This window comes from Belonocnema kinseyi, chromosome 1 (assembly GCF_010883055.1).
Source record: "Belonocnema kinseyi isolate 2016_QV_RU_SX_M_011 chromosome 1, B_treatae_v1, whole genome shotgun sequence".
Lineage (NCBI taxonomy): Eukaryota > Metazoa > Arthropoda > Insecta > Hymenoptera > Cynipidae > Belonocnema > Belonocnema kinseyi.
The window spans coordinates 21876703-21896484 of record NC_046657.1 but is presented as its reverse complement, the minus strand read 5'-3'; the positions used below and the strand labels follow the sequence as shown (position 1 = coordinate 21896484).

The 19782-nt window shown below is 29.9% G+C and overlaps 1 protein-coding gene across 8 annotated transcripts in view; it reads right to left on the bottom strand.

The window, feature by feature from the left end:
- LOC117173324 (QRFP-like peptide receptor) overlaps positions 1–19782 on the bottom strand; it is a 236992-nt gene that overhangs the window by 32155 nt on the left and 185055 nt on the right. For all 8 annotated transcript variants that reach the window (XR_004467166.1, XM_033361827.1, XM_033361833.1 and 5 more), the window contains one exon: positions 13441–13646. Coding sequence is in view for 7 of the 8 variants with exons in the window: in XM_033361827.1 (XP_033217718.1) it covers positions 13441–13646 (206 nt within the window). In the remaining variant the exon portion in view is untranslated. The remainder of the gene's footprint in view (positions 1–13440; positions 13647–19782) is intronic.

Here is a 19782-nt window from a genome sequence, read left to right as displayed (position 1 = left end):
TTTGTTTACACTCTTTTCTCTATCACATCCTGTCCTTTTTTTGTCCACGTCAATATTTTCCTATCTCTCAGTTAATTTTGATTTCCGTCTTTTTCAATCTCCTCTTTATCATCTCATCGTTTCGCACATCTATCTTTTTTTATCTATTTTTTAACCTTAATACAAGTCTATATTTTTAAACACCCTCTTCTCTATCTCATCCTATCCATTATCTATTCATGTGCATCTTCTTCTATCTGTGTTAATCTGAATTCCAGTCCAATCTTCTCTTCTCTATTTCTATCTCTTTGTCAAGATAAATTGACGTATATCTTTTTAAATACGCTCTTCTCTATCGCATCCTATCCTTTAGATAACCAGGTCAGTATTTTTGTATCGGTCGGTTAATCTTAATTTCCGTCTATTTTTGTCAATCACTTCTTTCCTATCTTTTCGAATTTTACGTCTATCCACGTATATATTTTTGAATCTCTCTTACTCTTTTTCATCGCATCATACATCTATCAATTTTTATCTTTTTTTTTTAAATATATTTTTAAATCTCAATTTACTTCTATCTTTTTTGAAACCCTCTTTTCTACCCTATCATATACCTTATCTATTCACGTTAATATTTTTCTATCTCTCGGTTAATTTTAATTCCCATCTATCTTTTGTAAACTTTTCTTCTATATTTCATCCTGTCCTTTGTCTATCCACGTCAATCTTTTTTTATCCCTTTGAAAATAAGCATTCACGTTCATCTTATTCAATATTCTCTTCCCTATCTCATCGTATCTATCAAAATTTATCTTGTTCTATTTATTTTTCAATCTAAATACAAATATATCATTTTCTATACTTTCTTCTCTATCACATCCTATCCTTTTCTGTACACGTCAATCTTTTTTTATATCTAGCCTAATCTTAATTTCCGCCAATCTTCTTTTCTCTATCTCATTGTATCAAAAATCTATTGACGTCTATATTTTTCTATCTTTTTCTCAATATAATTTTACGTCTATCTTTTTCAATCCCCTATTTTCCGTCCTATCTTATCCCATATCTGTTCACGTCAATATTTTTTTGTCTCTCTGTCGATGTGTTACCTATATCCTTTGTAATCTCCTTTTCTCTATTCCATCCTATTCTTTTCTATTAACTTCACTCATTTTCTATCTCTCAGGTAATCTTAATTTCTGTCTGCCTCTTTCAGCTATCTCTTTCCTATGTCATCGTATTACACATTTAATAACGTCCATATTTTTGAATATTCTCTTCTCTTTCTCAACCCGCCATAGATCTATGAACGTCTATCCTTTTCTATATAATTTTTGAACTGAATTCAGTTCTATTTTTTTTAATTCCCTCGTTTCTATTTTGTCCTATTCCTTATCTATTCATGTCAATATTTTTCTGTCTCGCTGTCAATCTTTTCCCTCTTTTCTAAATTTTCCTATCGCTTATCTATTCACGTCGACTTTTTCTATCTCTCTCAATCTCATCCTGTCATTTGTCTATCTACATCAATTTTTTTCTATATCTTTCTCAATCCAAATTCACGTGCATCATATTTAATATTCTTTTCTCTATTTCATCGTATTATAAATCTATCAACGTTTATCTTTTTCTATTCATTTTTCACTTTTCTATCACGTCCTATCCTTTCCTAGCGACGTAAATATTTTTCTATTTCTTAGTTAATCTCAATCTCCGTCTATCTCTTTATATTTTCTCTTTCCTATCTCATCGTATTATACGTCAATAAATGTTTACTTTTTTCTATTCATTTTCCATTCTAAATTTAATTACGTCCTATCCTTTCCTATCCACGTCAATACTTTTCTATTTTTCGATCAATCTCAATTTCTGTCTATATTTTTTAATTTTTTCTTTCCTATCTCAAAGTATTATACATCTATCAAAGTTTATCTTTTTTCCATTCATTCTTCAATCTAAATTCTATCACGTCCTATCCTTTTCTATCAACTTCAATATTTTTATATTTCTTGGTTAATCTAAATCTCCGTCTATCTTTTTCTATTTATTTGTCAATCTTAATTTAGGTTTTTTTTTCAAGCCACTTTTCTCTTAAAAATCAAATGTCATATTTAAAGTTTCATATTTCAAAATCAAGTTAATTTTGGAAGGCTAGCTTACAAGCCTAATATTTTTTTTAAATAAAGCTTTAAATTTGAAAGCTTAAATCCATGAAATCTGTTGATTATCAAAATTGTTCAAAGAATTAAACACTGCATTTTTAGCTTCCGTTTTTCAGGGCAAGATGGAAAGCTTAGTGATTGTTATTCTAAGAGCTTTATATATATTAATGATCCAAATTTGAAAGCTTTTATATTTGGATGTTTGGAAAAAGGGTCTAAAAATCACGTTTGTAATTTTAACTTGCAAACTTGAAAATCAGGTTAATTTTGGAAGTCCAATTTGGATTAATTGGACTGATAGGTAGCTACATAATAAAATTTGATGCGGAAGTCTCCAAAATATTGGATTTTTTGAAAACCAGACTTTTATCTAAAGATTTTCAAATTTGCAAGCTTTAAATTTCTTGTAAAAAGCTTCAAATTTCGAAATGTCAGTGCGAGATGGAAAGCGTTTTAACCACTATTCTAAGAGATTTTTATATTAGAATTATTTGAAAATGAAAGCTATTAAATTAGGTGCTAATAAAAAAATTATAAATCAATTTTCAAGTTTAAACTAATTTATTTGTTTAATTTGGGTTAAATCGACTAATGGATACCCAGAATTTTGGATTCTCCCAAAATCAAAAAAATCTAGAGTTCGAAAATTTGCAAGCTTTATATTTGTTTCTAAAACAGCTTTAGGCTTTAAAAGCCGAGAAATAGACGCTCTTGAAAAACTAAAAACTCATTTTTGTTTTTTAGCTCTCGCTTCTAAAACCAGATGGAAAAACAAAACAAAACAAAATTATTTCGAAAGCCTGATTTAGGTTCACTAGACGAATGGAAACCCAGAATACTGAATTCTTGTGGAATTAATATCCAAACCAGAGCTTCAAAACTTGCAAGATTTATATTCTTGATGAAAAGCTTTAATTTTTAAAAGATTCAGCATACGGAAAATGTTGACGATTAAAGTTTTTGAAAAAATTAATGTTTGGATGCTTGGAAAAGGCTTAAAAATAACATTTCGGATTAAAACTGTCAAGTTTAGAAATAAAATTAATTTCGATAGTGTAATTTGGATTAATTGGACCAATGGGCACCCAGAATATTGGATTCTTCCAGAATAAATATACAAGCTTTACAAATTATAAGCCTTATATTTTTTTTGCATAAAAAGCTTTAAATTATTAAAGCTTCAAAATTAGGATCTTGTTGATCATATACATTTTTGGAAAAATGAAATGCTGCTTTTTTGAGCTTTCGGTTTTCAGTAACAGATGGAAATTTTTGTAATTATCATTCTAAGTGCCAATGACATTATAATCATTCTTTGTTAAAAGATTTTATAGTTGAATTCTTGAATAAATGCGTAGAAATAAATTCTAATTCAAATTTTTAAATTTCTAAATCAAATTAATTTCAGTTAATTGAACTAATGGATACTCAGAATGTTAGATTTATCGAAAATCGAAATCCAAAACAGAGCTTTAACACTAGAAATTTTCATCTTCATTGTGAAATGCTTTAAATTTTGAAAGCTTAGAAATGAATACTACATTGATAGAAAAAATATTAGAAAAGTTAAAGAATGCTTTTTGAGCTTTCGTTTTTCAGAATCAGAACAAGAGCTTTGTAATTATTATTTTTGAGAGCTTTATACATTATAATTATCTAAATTTTTAAGCTTTTTGTTTGGATTCTTTACGAAAGGCTTGAAAATCAAAATTCAAATTAAATTTTCGAATTTAAAGTTAAAGTTATTTAGGTTAATTGGACAAATCGATAACCATAATATTGGATTCTTCCAAAATCCTAATCCAATCTAGAGTTTTAAAATTTGCATGACATATAGTTTTTATATAAAGAAAACTCGAAATTTTAAAGCTAAGAAAAAATAAATCTATTGAATATAAAAATGGATGCAAAAAATTAAAGCTTGTTTTCTTGAGTTGGAAAAAGCTTTAAAACTTAAATTTCAAACATAAAGTTTCAAATTTGATACTCAAATTAATAGTGAAATAATAACAAATTCTTAAATATTAAAAGTTAAAAAAGTTGTTAAATGGACTTAAATAATTGATAATATTATTATATCTAACAGATACAAACAATAAATAAATTACAATTTTTACGATCTGTTAATACTAATGCAAAGAATTTTCCCCTTCAGCCACGATAGCGTTTTTCAAAACTTTTATATTTAAAATAAAAAATTACTTTTTATTTTTAAAGTGTTTTCGAGAATTTAAAATTCTGCAATTTAAGCAGCTTTGATTTTGAAATATTCAATATACTTTAAAGTAGTATCAAATAAAAAATTATTTTCATTTAAAAACGCTAATACAATTTCAATTCCTTTGAATTTTAAGTCAACCATTTGAAAAAAACTGAAATTTTGAACGCCTTGAATTTATTTTTTGAGCACTTATTTTTATTATTATTAGTATTTTTCAAAATTATTTAGTATTATTAATATCGAAAACATTTATGTGAGAACAATTATTGGCAATTGCTTAGTTCAATTACGTTAAATAAAATACTTTGTATTTTAAGCTCTGTCAAGTTATACCAGAAAAAAGGGTTCTCCGAGCCCTTCCAACTTCGATTTTTTCAAAAGGGTCATAGAAAGGGGTCATAAAAAGGGTTCATAAGCTTGATTGATAAATAAGTCATTATAAAAATTAAAAACAGATTCTTGGAAAGCTTCGATAGTTGGATGATTTAAAAAAGATTTAAAATTAAAATTCAAGCTTTCAGATTCAAAAATCAAATTGAATACGGAAGTTTAATTTCAGGTAATTAGACTAATGGTTACTCAGAATATTGGATTTTTTAAAAATCAATATCCATCTAGAGCTTTTCAAATTCGCGGGATTTAAATTTATTATAAAAACTAGAGAATCTGAAAGCTTAAAAATAAGAAATCTATTGATTAAAGAAGTTTCTAACAAAATTAAAAATTGACTTTCTAAAAGCTTTGATATTTGGATAACTGAAAAAAAGGTTTCAAAATAAAAATACAAATTTAAACTTCTAAATTCAAAAATCAACTTAATTGCGGAAGTGTAATTTGTTTTAATTGGACCAAAGATCTAAATCCTAAATGAAGATCAGAGGAAAGTGAGCTTGAAAGGATAGTAACCGTGCCACGAAAATTTAGATCACTGTCGTAGTTCGGAAATAATGTTCTCTAGTGGGTTTAAAAATAGGAAGAAGTGTTCGTCTGCAATCCACTCATATGACAGCGAACTAGTTTGAAGGGGTCAGTTTAAAACAAATATCAATTTTGATAAATTTTCACAATCCGAACAATAATTTTTCTATTTTAAATAATTTTTTTCTACAAAATCGCATCAGCAATTACAATTTTCAACTTCAGAATCCAAATACGAAAGCTTTTGATTTTCGATAAATCCACATTGGACGTTTTTGACTTTAAAGGAATCTAAATTTGAGTTTTTACGATTTATTCAGATGCTTTCTAATTCAAGCCAGCCCAAATTTGCAAACTTTCCTATTATTTTTAAAAGCTTGGTAATATTAATTGGTGCAAATTTGGATTTTGGTTACATCCGCTATTGGAAGCTTTTGACTTTTGAAAAATCCATGTTAAGAGCTTTTTTCTGAAGAAATTATCGAACATTTTTCATCGTAATAGATTAATTATTGAAAGATTTCATTTTTCAAAATTAAAATAAACATTAAAATTTTAATGGATCAAAATTTAAAAATTTCTGAATGATAAGGAATCATAATTTAATCCTTTAATCCTTTCTAGAAATCTTGACGAATTAATGGATCCTAAGTAGTAGAGCTACAGCGATATGGAAACACCTACCAACCGATGGTACTTACCAGATGTCGGTATTTTAGCAGAGAACAGAACCTTGACCGGTCCGTAAGTGTCCAAGTATCGCTGTAGCTCTCTTGCTACCCTGATTTGACAAAATGTTGAGTTTTAAAGAATCCAAATAAGAAATATTTAGATTTTAGATTGATCTATATCCAAAGGTTTCAACTTTGTAGCAGTCCAAATTTGTGAGCTCTTTTAATTTGAAATATCCTAAGCATTTAATTTTTTATTATTTACTAATAAAAGATCTTATTTTTGCAAAAACAAAATTGTTAAACTTTTGATTTTGCAAGCTTTTTTCATTTCATTGACTTCGAATTTTTAAATCTAAATTTGGAAGAATTTTAATGTTAAAGAAATAAAATTAAATAGTTTAGAATTTGGCAGCATCCTTTTCTTGAAAACTTTAGGGCTCATCAGATCCCAATTTAGTGACTTTCGACTTTTGAGAAATCCAAATATGACAACTTTCGATTTTTGATCTGCAAACTTCCATAATATTTTTGAAAGCCTTCTAGGAATTAATTGGTTCAAATTTAAATTTTAGATGAATCCGCTATTGGAGGCTTTTGACTTTTAAATAATCGACAATTAAGAGATTTTTCGGTTGAGGAATTTTCAAACCTTTTTCGTTTAATGGATTCACTATTGAAAAATTTCATTAAAAGAAAAATAAAAAGTTATAAACGTTAGATCAAGGCTGCTTTATTAGAAAAGATTTGAATTTTAATGGGTTCCAAATTTGGAAACTCCTGAATGATAAAGGATCAAAATTTAATCCTTTAAAATTTGTAAGCCGTCTTTTCTAGAAGGCTTGGCGATATAATGAATCCTATGTAGTAGAGCTACATCGATACTGGAACACCTACCGACCGATGGTAATTACCTGACGTCGGTAATTTAGCTCAGCACAGAACCTTGCCTTGTAGGGAAGTGTTCCAGTATCATTGCAGCTCTGCTACTATTTCAATTTGGCAAATTTTCAGTTTGAAAAATCCAAATAAGAAGGCTTTGGATTTTGAGATGTATGAACTGTTCAAAGCTTTTAACTTTTTGAGAATCCAAATTTGCAAGCTTTTATAATTTCAAAAGTACCTAAACATTTAGTTTTATTGGATTCACTGATAATAACTCATTTTTCTCAAAATAAAATTTTAAAACTTCAAATTTCGCAAGCACCTCGTATTTGATTGATTTAGAATTCTTTTTGGATCCAAATTTGGAAGCTTTCAATGTTGAAGAATAGAAATCAAATCTTTTGAAATTTAGAAGCATCCTTTTCTTGAAAACTTTAAGATTTAGCACTTCCTAATTTGCTCCTTTGAATTTTGAAGAAACGATGAATGAAAGCTTTGGATTTTGAATGGGTTCACTGTTGAAAGCCTTTGACATTATAATAATCTATATTTATAATATGGACACAAAAACGAGGAAAGTGACACCATGCAAAGTGGACAATGTTGTGAGCATGAAGCAGGCATGAGAAGAAGAAAAATGGTTTGGACATGGTACACAACACTGCTCTGATAAACCTATACTCTATGCGTCGCGAACATAACATATACTCTATACTATACTCTATGCGCCGAGTGCATAACCTATACTCTATTCCCCGATAGATAACCTATACTCTCTTTTCCGAGAAAATAACCTGCAAACGCGCATCTTTACGTATTTGGGTGGAGATAATGTTAAAAAAGGATTTGCCTAGATGGAAGTGTCCAATATTGAAAAAGGTATTTAATTTTGTATCAGGCTCAAGGAGCGTTCGGGTCAAGTTTCTTTAAGAAAAAATCGCCCACAGCAGAAACAGGCTGTCCTTAGCTGCGCAAAGTGGACGTAAGTTGGACCGCCTGTAGGTTACTCTCTAGGCCTAGGGGAGTAGAGTAGGGTATACAGGTAGACCAACTTACGTCCACTTTGCGCAGCCATTGAAAGCCTGTCTCTTCTGTGACCACTCCTTTCTTCAAGAAACTTGAGCTGCACGCTCCCTCAAACTCATAAAAAAATCTAGTGCCTGCTTTTAATATTGGACACTTTGGTCCAGACTCCAGACAACTCCTTCTTTGACAGTGTCTCCGCCCAAATACGTAAAGATGTGTGTCTGTAGGTTTTTTTATCGGGGAATAAAGTATAGGTTATCTCTCGAGGAATAGAGTATAGGTTACTTTATCGGGAAATAAGGTATAGGTTACTCTCGGGGAATAGAGTATAGACTATGCTCTCGAGGAATAGAGTATATGTTACTCTCTTGGGGAATAGAGTATATGTTTTTCTCTCGGGGAATAGAGTATAGGTTTGTAAAGTGCCCCGAAGAGCACATCATAGTAGACTGCAAAAATGTAAGAGAAAAAGACAAGCCTAAATGCGTCAACTGCAACAATGAAAAACGAAATTAAAAAATACTAACGTAAAATGATATACTAGAGATCTGCAGAGGAATTTTTCAGATATACGAAGGACTACGAAATTCAAAAACTGACACCAAATGCCTCATACCTCCACCTAGACCTCCATAAACATGATAAAACGTCAACAATTCCAATCAGGATTTGATTTCCAATCAGATTTTTTTATTAAAAAAAAAATTAATTTTCAGCCAAAAACGGCATAGTTACATTATCATTTAAAACAATTAATTGAAAACATTAGTAAAGTCACTTTTTCAACAAATAAATTCAATTTTCATGAAAGAAATTAATTTTAACCAAAAAAGATAGATGAAAAAAAATGAAATCGTTAAGTTTTAAATACAAATTAATGTTTAACGAAAAGAAAAAGAAGAATTTTCAACAAAATTGGCAAGGCTGTGACCATTTACAGCAACAAGAATATTTGACCGAGAAAGACGAATTTGAAAAAAATACATAAATTTTCGACCAGGTAGTTGAGTTTGTTAACTGAAGAAAATAATTTTTCTACCAGAAATGAAATAGTTTAATTTGCAACTTAGAAAATAATTTTTAACAAACAAAACCATTTCAAGAAAATGTTGGATTTTTAATAAAAACATAATGGATTTTTATTAAAACTATCGAATTTTAAACATGCAGAAAAATGTTCTACAAAAATTCGAATTTTCAATTAAAAAAAAACTTTTTAACTGAAAATTATAGTTTATACTTAAGTTTTGAGCTCGAAAACTTCATTTTTAACAAAAACAAACAAACAAAAAAACGAATGTTAAACAAAAATAGATGAAGTTTCAAAAGAGACAAATTTTTTCATACCAAAGAAGATGAATTCTTATCTAAAAAGGATACATTTCGAAGCAAACACGAAAGTAATTTCCAATACAATTGTTAAAATTTCCACTTTAGAAAAGAATTTTAATCTCAAACAAAGTACTTAACCAAAAATGGAATAGTAAAATTTTCAGATAAATAATGGAGGTTTCAACAAAATTGTTAAATTTTCAACGAATTAATTTAATTTTCAACTGAAAAAGATAAATTATTAACCAAAAATAAAAAAATTAAGTTTCAAGTTTCAAAAATTAGTTTTCAATCCAAAGATTTGAATTTTCAAGTTGAATTTTTATCTAAAAAAGATCATGTTTCAACCAAAGATGGAATCGTTACATTTTAAAGAAAAAAATTAGGATTAACAAAAAAAGAATTTTCAAGAAAACAGTTAAATTTACAACCAAATAAATTAATTTAAAAAAAAGATGAATTTTCAAACAAGAAGATGAATACTCTACTAATCAAGATGAATTTTAAACCACATAGTTGAATTTTCAGTTAGAAAGGATTCATTTATACAACAAATTTCAGTTAAAATTTCCGACCCAAAATTCAATTTTCAATCAAAAAATATTTTTTAGTCCAGAAAGAATGAAAATAGCAGCAATATTTTTGAATTTTTATGTTATACTCTTTCTGTAAACAAAATTTTGATAAGTCGGTCATAAATCGTAACTCTATTAACAAAACAAAAATTTCAATACATTAGTCAAACTATTTTTTATTGAATTGAATCCTTTTTAGTTTGAAACGTCTAGTATTATTATTTTTTTTTGGTTCATAATTCATATTTCTTGACTAAAAATCCTTCATGATTGAAAATGGACTTTTCGAACTAAAAATTTAACTATTACATTTTTTGTTAAAAATTTATTTGTTTGTTATTTGAAAATCGATTGTTAAAATTTTTAATTAATTTCTTTGTCTGAAAAATTCACTATTTCGTTGTAAATTTGATTGTTTGTTTTTTAATTCAAAATTAATGTTTGGAGCTAAAAATTTAACTTTTCCATTTTTGTATAAACATGATCCTCTTACTTGAGAATTAATTTCTTTCGCTAAAAGTTGTATTATTTTGTTAAAAATTCCATTTTTTATGAAAAAATGTAACTAGTCCATTTTTGGTTGAAAATTAATCTTCTGACTTGAAAAATAATTTCTTTAATTGAAAATTGAACTATTGAATTCTCAGGTACCTTAAGTATTTCATATTGAATTCAATATGCTATTTACATCCATTTTTTAACAAGAATTGATTCTCTTACTACTCTCCTTATCTCATTAAAAACTTTCCTACACCCAACTCCCGATATAAGAACCACCGGTTTACAATAATCCTAGAATCGATGGTCTCCACAGTTTCGTAATGAAAAAGAAAAGAGCTGCTCAGTCAAGCGTCCAAATACAACAGAAATGATTCACGTGGCCCTGCTTCTTCACGTTTGGATTCTCTCGATTCAGGATCAAGGCCAATGCAAGCCATGTTTCGAAACCGTTCACATATCGGGAGTTCAGTGTATTTCTTCTTTTTAAAAAGAATTTTAGTCTGAACTACTTTTCAGGGGATTGATAGGGGTTCAAAATTTTTTTTAAATACCGCCGTCAACGAGGGTGGGGGGGGGGGGGGTAAATCAGTTGAAAACCAGTCACGTATTTTATTGACCAACCCTTAGTGTGTCTCTGAATAATTTGAATGATCTGTGGAAATTATTGTGCATATAAATCTAGGTTAGCAGCGGAACCGCAACACGAATTATGCACAGGAGAGTATTGATATTCAACCGGAAGTTAGGCCTCTAGATCATCTATCTTAACTGCACGTGACTATCTAAATATTTACATATCCTCTGCAGCTGACGGAATGTTCTAATGGGAAATACGTTTCGGAAGTAGGTAAATGTATTTTGAAGTCTGGAAACATCTAATAATGTCATGACATGATCAATCACCCGGAAAGGATTTACTAAAATAAAATTAAAAAATAGTCTCAATTGAAGATCTCTCTTCTGCCAAAAATAAAACTGTCTCAAACTTTAAGACTCTGGATTGTAGATTCACGAGGTTTTTTTTAGCTATTTTTTGAATCCACAGAATTATTTTAATAATAGAATAGATAAAATAGAAAAAAATAGAAAAAATAAAAAAATATAATTTAAAAAATAAAATTAATTATAATTATAATCAATTATAATTTACAGGGTGTTTACTAGGGAAAAATCGCAAATTTCTAGCATTATTCTAAGAGAAGTTAGATATAAACAATAATAAATTATTTAGACAAGTATTTTATTAACTTAAATTTATTATTAACACAATCTAGCTAAGAAGTTGAAAAACGATTGAAAATTTCAGAGAAAACCGCAACTTTCTTCTTTATTTGCAGAGAAAATTATTTTAAACAATGATCAATTATTTAAACAAATAACTTGATAACGGTTATTAATTGTTACTTTATTCTTACTGAAAAGCTGCAAAAATGGCAAATTTCAGAAAAAAGTGAAATTTGTAACATTATTCTTATTATTGCTTAGCTAATTATAATAATTTTCTTAAGTATTGTGATACTATAATGATTTATTTTATACTCAAAAAGACGGATTTTTAAATAAAAAAGGAAAGGTAACCCCAAATGGAATATTTGTATTTACAATTTGAAAAATTAAATTCTAGCCATACAAAAATTAATTTGTTTATCAATAAAGTTAAATTATTAAACGAAGAAATAAATTTTTAACCCCATAGTTGAATTTAGAACTAAAAAAATTAATTTTCAATTTAAATACGACTAGTTAAATTTACAGTTAAAAAAATCATTTTCAACCAAAAAAGAAAGGGATTTTCAACAAAAGAGTTGAATTCTTACAAAAAAAATTAATTTTAGACTATAATGATGAATCTTCAATAAAAACAACTTTGAAATAAATAGTATACTTTTTAACCAAAAAGGCGAATTTTCCATAAAAGACACGAATTTTCAGCTAAAAAAGATACATTATAATTAAGAATTTATTATTATTTTTAATAATATTCTTTTTGATTATTTCTAGACAATTTTTTGAGTATTCTGAAATTTTCAATTTTTTGTGGCGCCACTGAAAAATCCCGAGAAATAAAATTCCTAACACTGTAAAATTTCTGAATAATAAAATTCCCGAAATTATAAAAATTCCGAATTGGAAAATTCCCCAAAAATAAAATTCCCGATAGGTGGTCATATTAACGATTTTGAAAATTCCCGAATTAGAAAATTCTTCAAATTAAACATTTATAAAATTGTTTTTTCTTAGATAGTTTCTATTTATTGAACATAAAATATCTTTATTCAAGAACATTTTCTTTAAATATTTGTAGTTTTTGAAAATTATTTTTTATGTTTAAAATAGCACTAGATGAAAAATAACATTCCTCAATGAAAAGTTTAGTTTGAAAATTTGCATACTATTTATAAAAAATTCCAAAAATACTCTAAAACATCTAACTGTTAATAAAAAAAAAGAAACTGCCGAGAGTTTTATTATTAAGGAATATTTTAATAAAGTAATATTATATATACTGTCTGTAACATTATTACTTGGAAATTGTAAAATGCGGTATTTTCATTTTTCGGAAATTTGATAATTTCGGAATTTTTCAGTCGTCTCCTTTTTATTCACTTTTCGCTAAGAGCAAGGTTTGCTAAATTGTATGAATCACATTATCTCAATAAGTGAAAAGTTGGTGAAAAGTAGAAATTTAAAGAAAAAATCGCAACTTTCTTGCATTATTCTGAGGGGATATTATTTTAATAAATAATGATAAACTGTTTAAACAAATATTTCTGTCACCTTGAGTGTTTCAAGGAATTTTGTAAATGCTATAACTCTGGAAAATTTTGGTTTTATAAAAAAAGTCATTAGAATAAATTGTTCGTCTATTTGAATACTATGAATATCCGTACATAAAATTTTTTAATTTCGAAAAAAAGTGGTCTCAAAAATTTTCAAAATATGTTCACTTTATAAACTTTTATTAAAAATGGCTGTCTAACGAAATTGACCTCTATTTTAGGACACTCAAAGAGTATAACAAAGGCCAATTCAATCTTTCAATTCTTTCGAAAGTTATCGTGCTAAATAACTGAAAATCTACACACACACACACACACAGACACACACACACATAAATCTAATACCTGCTCTTGAAAAAGCTCATCTGCAATGTATCCCATAATACTCACGCATGTCTGGATGTCATATGATATCTCCTTTTCATGACCCTCCATATCTCCCAGCAGATGGCAGTATAGCAAAATATCATTATTATCAGTGGTATCACGAGCACCATCAAAAACATGTAAAGCTCATGTGTTCGCCATAAAGTCACAGACTCGAAATCTCGCTTGCAATGGTAAGCTTTCACAACTACACCCACTTCCTTATGGATCTGCAATCAAACAAAAAAAATCAAAATTTTATAAAAAGTTGTTCAATTTATTGAAAATGATGAAATAAATCGAAAATTGGGTATGGATTGCACGCAGGAATTTTAACCTGAATTATAAATTCTGTCCCATTGCGAACACTCCCACCGCTGTCAACTTCTTGCGCCAGCATTTCATGGCTATTACAAAATCCCAAAAATAAACAAATACATTTTTAAGCTAGATGATTATTTACATTTTCAGCTAAAAAGATGAATGATTTTGAACTAAAAAACGAATGTCCAGCAAATTATTTAAATTTTTGACAAAAGCAATGAACTTTGAATTTTCATAAATTTGAAAAATTATAAATAATTTTTGAACAAATTATTTTTAACTATGTAGATAAATTTTGAAGCAAAGAAATTAATTTTAAATCAAAAATATAATAGTTAAATCGTCAGTAAAAAAATAAATTTGCAACCAAATAAATATTTAACGAAATATGCAACTTTTCAACTAAAGGAATGAAATTTTAACTAGAATGACGAGTCTTCAAGCAAAGATAAAGAAAGTACATTTTAAACCAAATACAATCAATATTTAAATTGCCAACCAACAGATAAATTTTTAACATTAAATATATAATTTCCACAAAAAAGTATTTTCAACAAACTAGTTAAAATTTCAATCAATGAAAAAAATTTTTCATAAAAATGAAACAGTTAAATTTTCGTCTAGAAAATATGAATTTTTTAACAAAGTGTTTGAACTTTCAATTCAAGCAAGAGGAGTTTTCAACTATTTAAATGAAATTTTAACTAAAAAAGATATATTTTTTAACAAAAATGAATTTTCAACTAAAAAGTGAATTTTCAAAAATTTAATTAAAATTTCAAACAAAGAAATTGTTAATTAAAATGATGAATATCAGGCCAAAAGATGAATGCTCGTTATTTTTTCTTTCTTTCTTTAAATTATAAAGATGAATCTTCAAGTAAAAAGTTTTTTTTGGAAAAAAGTGGTTAGCCTTTAATTTAAACAATTTATCTTAAACCGAATAAAAACATTTCTGATAAAATAGTTAATTTCAAAACAAACAGATACATTTTTAACCAAGGTGATTAGATTTGAAGAACAAAAGATAAATCTTACCCAAAAAAAGAAATAGATCAATTTGTGAATGTTTAACTAAAATTAAAAAAAAAAAATCTTACCCAAAAAAAGAAATAGATCAATTTGTGAATGTTTAACTAAAATTAAAAAAAATTGTGAATGTTTAACTAAAATTATGTGTCTTCTATAAAAAAAATTTAACCGCATAATTAAATATCCGACACAAAATATTAATTTTTTAATATAAAAGACAAATTTTCACTAATAGACATTATTAATTTTCAGTTATAAAAATAAAATTTCAACCGAACAATTGCATTATCAACAAAATAGTAAATTTTTGAACCTAATAATTGATTTTTTTAAAGAATAATTTTCAACAAAATAGAGGACTTTTTAACCAAATAGTTGATTTTGAAACTAAAGAAGTTAAATTGTCAACCAAATATGAAATAGTTTCATTTTCAGTTAAAGAATCTAATATAGAAAATTATTTTTAACCAAACAGTTACATTTTGAACATCAACAAAATACGTTATATCTAAAATGATGAATCTTCAAAACAAAAAAAATGTATTTCTAACAATGTAGTTCCACTTGCAACTGAGTAAGAGGCCTGTCTGGAAAGTACCCGATCTTGTGGTGAGCCAGGAGTAAGAGTTAACTTTTTCGGAAGCAATTCTTAATATCATCTACGTCTTGAAATTGTTTTCCTTTTAAAGAATATTTCCCTTTTGCAAGCACACAAAAATTACGGGAAACCAGGTCAGGACACTATGAAAGGTGCCGAATGTTTGCAAGGTGTTTGCGCAATTTCTGGAGTTTCACCAGAAATTGCTAAATAAGCTGTAATGAATAGGCAGCTGCGTTGTCATGAAAGACAATTAAAGGAAAATAAACTTCAGGCAAAAACCTTAATGGGAATTCAGGGTAGATGAGGGGACAGAAAGTAGGGGAAGTGAGGTAAATAAAGGTAGGGATAGTAAAGGATGGAGAGAAGTTAGGGAAAATGGAGGCAGTGGTAGTCAATGGAAGTCAGGGGAAATTAGAGAAGGAGAAGTAGGGGATGGAGAATTAGGAATGGTGAGGGGAAATAAAAGGAGGGTCGATAGAGAAAGTAATATGAAATAAAGGGTTGGAGTGTAGAGGAAGAGATTGGAAATTATAGGAGAGGAAATATGAAAAGTGAGGCGAAGTGAAGGGAAGTAAGGTAGGGAAAGGGAAAGAAAAGGTGGATAGAGGAAATAGGTGAATTGATGGGAAATGAAGGTAGGGGAAATAGGAAGATTGGGGGAGGACTAGCAGAGAAAGTAATAAGAAATATGAATTGGGGAAGTGCGGGGAAATGGGGAAAAATGAAGGATGGGAAGGTAGGGACGGAGAAAATTTAAACAAGTTCACTAAAGACTTAATCGTCTAAACAGGCTACGAAACCTTCTTTTGTGTGCCATCTCCCTGGGAAATGCGCTATTGCATGCACGTGATGCAGGCATTATGTGGCCACTTTCAGCCCAGTGGACTTCGCACATGCGCATTTCACCACCAGGTCAACATGAAACTTTACGCCCGCTATATAAAAAATTTTACGCCCGCTATATAAAAAATTTTACGCCCGCTATACATACACTGCACCACGCAAGTGGGAAAGGTTTAAAGGGGAAAGGTTGAAAGGGGAAGAGGAAGGGGAAGAAGAAAAAAGGAATAGCGAAAAGGAAAAGGGCCGAAGAAAATAGGAAACCGGAAAGGGTAAAAAGGAGGATTGGGAAAAGAGAAAAATTAATGGGATGAGGGAAGAATAGGAATAAGCACAAGGGTAAAGAGAACGGGGAAGTGGACAAACAGAAAAAGGCAAAAGCGTGAAAAAGGAAAGGGAAAACAGTAAAGGGGAATAGTGGAAGGTAAAGAGAAGTGAAAATTAGAAAGGGGGAAGGGTGAAAAGGGAAAAGAAAAAGTAAAAGAGGGAAATAGGAAAAAGAGAAAAAGGTTGAAGGGCAGAGGGAAAGCATGAAAAGGGAAATTTAAAAGAAGAAGGGGAAAGGCGTAAGCGAAAGAGAAAAGGGGAATTGGGGAAGAGAAAAGGTGAGAAAAAAATGAGTTACCAGAAAGGGTGAAAAGGGACAGGCAAAAGGTGAAAGGTGAAAGGAAAAGGGAGAAATAGGAAAATAAAAGGGGGAAGGGGAGAATAGGGAAAATAAAAAGGGTAAAGGGAACAGGGGAATGAAGAAAGGGTAAAGGGAAAGTGACGAAAAGAGAAGGGGAAACGATAAAGGGGAATTTGGGAAAAGAAAGGGAAAGGGTGGAAAGAAGAAAGGAAAGCGGTGAAGGGGATTGGTAAAGGGGAAAGGGAAATTCTAGGGTAAATAAGAAAGAAGTAAAGGGGAAGGAAAATGATAAGGGGAAAAGCGAAATGGACCGGCTGAGAAGAGGAAAGTGAAAAGGGAAATGTTAAAGTGAAATGAGAAAGGGAAAATGGGAGAGGGAAAATGGTAAAAGGTAGAACTTAGGGATAAAGAGTCGAAATAGCCTTTCTTCAGCCCTCGATACACTATATACTATTTTGTTGGGGCACGGTGCCTACTTTATATAGTTTCTTTTTTAATTTTAGATCAAGTTTATATGCCCAACAAGCGCAGCGGTTTTTACAATCATTTAACGTTCAAAACTTTTCTATTTGCAAGAAACAAGGGTTGAAAGAATGACAGGGTGAAAATGCAACCAAGAGAAAGTTAAACAGGTAAATTAAAAAAGGAAAGAGAAAATGAAAGTTGAAAAAATTAAAAATTTTAAAATAGAGTTAGAAAGCTTTTCTGTATTAAGAAAATTTTAAGGATAAGTAACTCGAGTAAAGTTTTCATTGGAGAGTTTTCGTTTTTTATACGGGCTTTTAGAAATCCGATAGACGATAGGCGAGAGGAAGTTTCGCTTTTTACAGAAAGAATCTTCCCAACTTTAAACGAAAGAAAGGTTAAGCCGATTCGACTCAATTTGCATCCAATAACGTGGCAAATTCGATTTACAATATAAAAAGGATTCCAAGTAGTAAGAAAGCTTTTAAGGACGAATGATTTTCAAACTATAATTTATTATCTGTTTTTTGAAAGATTTTATCAAACCTCAACCATTACAAATCAGACCCTTGTCGAAAAAAAATTGTTTTGAAGATTTCGTAACAGTTTTAGAATAGGTAATACTCTTTTAAAAAAAGAAAAACTGAGAGGAATCGATGGAAAATTATACGAGGGAAAATAACGGGAGAGAAAATTGGAAAAGTGGAGATAGAAGACGATAAAAGACGGAAATGAGGGGAAATTATCAAAGCTGAAGTGAAGAAAATGCGGGGAAATTAGGGGAAGGTACGTAGAGTAAGTAAGGGGAAATAAGAGGATGAGACGTAGGGAGGTTCAAGGAAATTAGGAGATGAGAATTAGGGCACATGAGGAAAAATAAAGCTAGCGGCAGTAAAGGAAAATAATGAGTAGGAAGTGAGCATTGGGAAAGTAGGCGGAAATTAGGGCAGGGAAGGTACGGGAAGTGAAGATTGGGAAAGTTAGGAGAAATTAAGAGAGAATTAGTCGGAGAAGTGAGGAGAGGGTAAGCGAGGTTAGATGAGGGGATGAGTAGGGAAAATTATGGAAATTAATGAAGGCGAAGTAGGGGGAAATTGTAGGAGAATTAGAGGAAATTAGGAGATATGAAAGGAGGAAAAGTATAAACAGTTTGTTCAAGGGAAGCAAGAGAAAATAAAGGGACGAGAGTATGATACGTGAGAAGAAGATAAGTAGGAAAAGAGAAGTAGGAGATCTGAGGAAATATGAGGGTAGGGGTAGTAATTAAAGTTATGTAAGTGAGAGGAAATGAGGGGTGGTAAATTAGAAAAATTGAGGAAAAATGAAGCGAGGGACAATTAAGGGAAATAAACAGTGGGAAGTGACTGTTGGGGAAGTAGGAGGAGATTACGGCAGGGGAGGTATAGGAAGTGAAGATAGAGAAAGTTAGGAGAAATTAAGAGAAAATGAGTAGGAGAATTGAGAAAAAGCTAAGCAAGGCTGAATAAGGGTATGAGTAGGGGAAACGAGTGTCAATTAAGGGAGGCAAAGAAGGCGGAAATTGTAGAGGTATTAGGGGAAATTAGGGGAACGAAAAGGAGGGAAAGTATGATAAGTTGGGTAAAGGAAAGTGAGGGAAAATAAAGGGAGGCGAAGTAGGATACATGAGAATAGGAGAAATAGAAAAGGGTAAGTAGGAGATATGAGGGGAAGGGAGGAGAAAAGGGATGGAAATGAGGGAAGAATTAGCAGAAATGAGGGAAGGGGAAGTAGGGAAAGTGATTTGAAATAAGGGATGCGAAAATTCGGGGAAATAGAGGAATTGAGAAAAAATTGATGGAAGATTATCAAGGGTAGGCGTTTAAGGTGGGTTTCGAACCACCAAAGTCCGAATAAAACTACATAAAAAAATCTCCATTGATAGCAACACAGGGAACGCCGAGATAATTTCTTTTCCAGGAAATAGGATTTGATTAAAAAAATGTTTCTTTTCTCAACAACGATTTTAATTATAAATTCCACAGATAAGAAAATGATCGCCAAAGTCCGAGAAGATTCTGCTATATTATCCACTTTGGTGGTGCGGTGGCAGCGAAAGATTATCCCCGTCCAAGTAGATCAAGTTCAGTTTCCACTTAACCTAATTTCTCCTTATCTTTAGGGTTTGTGGGATTTGATGGAGAGCAGGGTGGGGGTGGGGGAGGGGTAACTATCGACACCTGCCAGAATCGAACAGCTGCTGCCTGCCTTATGTATTTGCAACACTTTTAAGGCAATAACTCGCTAAAATCAAAGTTCTAAGTAAAAAAAGTTAAGAAAAGAGAAAAGGTGAAAAGGAAAATAAAGAGAATAATAAGAGTAAATGGACAATAATTGAAGGCAAATACTGCAGGCTGGTGGGAAACTTCTAAATTATACGTTTCTTTTAACGACTTTATAATTTTTAATTATAAGTCTTCCGTCCAGAGCCTTTATAGAATAAATAATGGGTGGATTT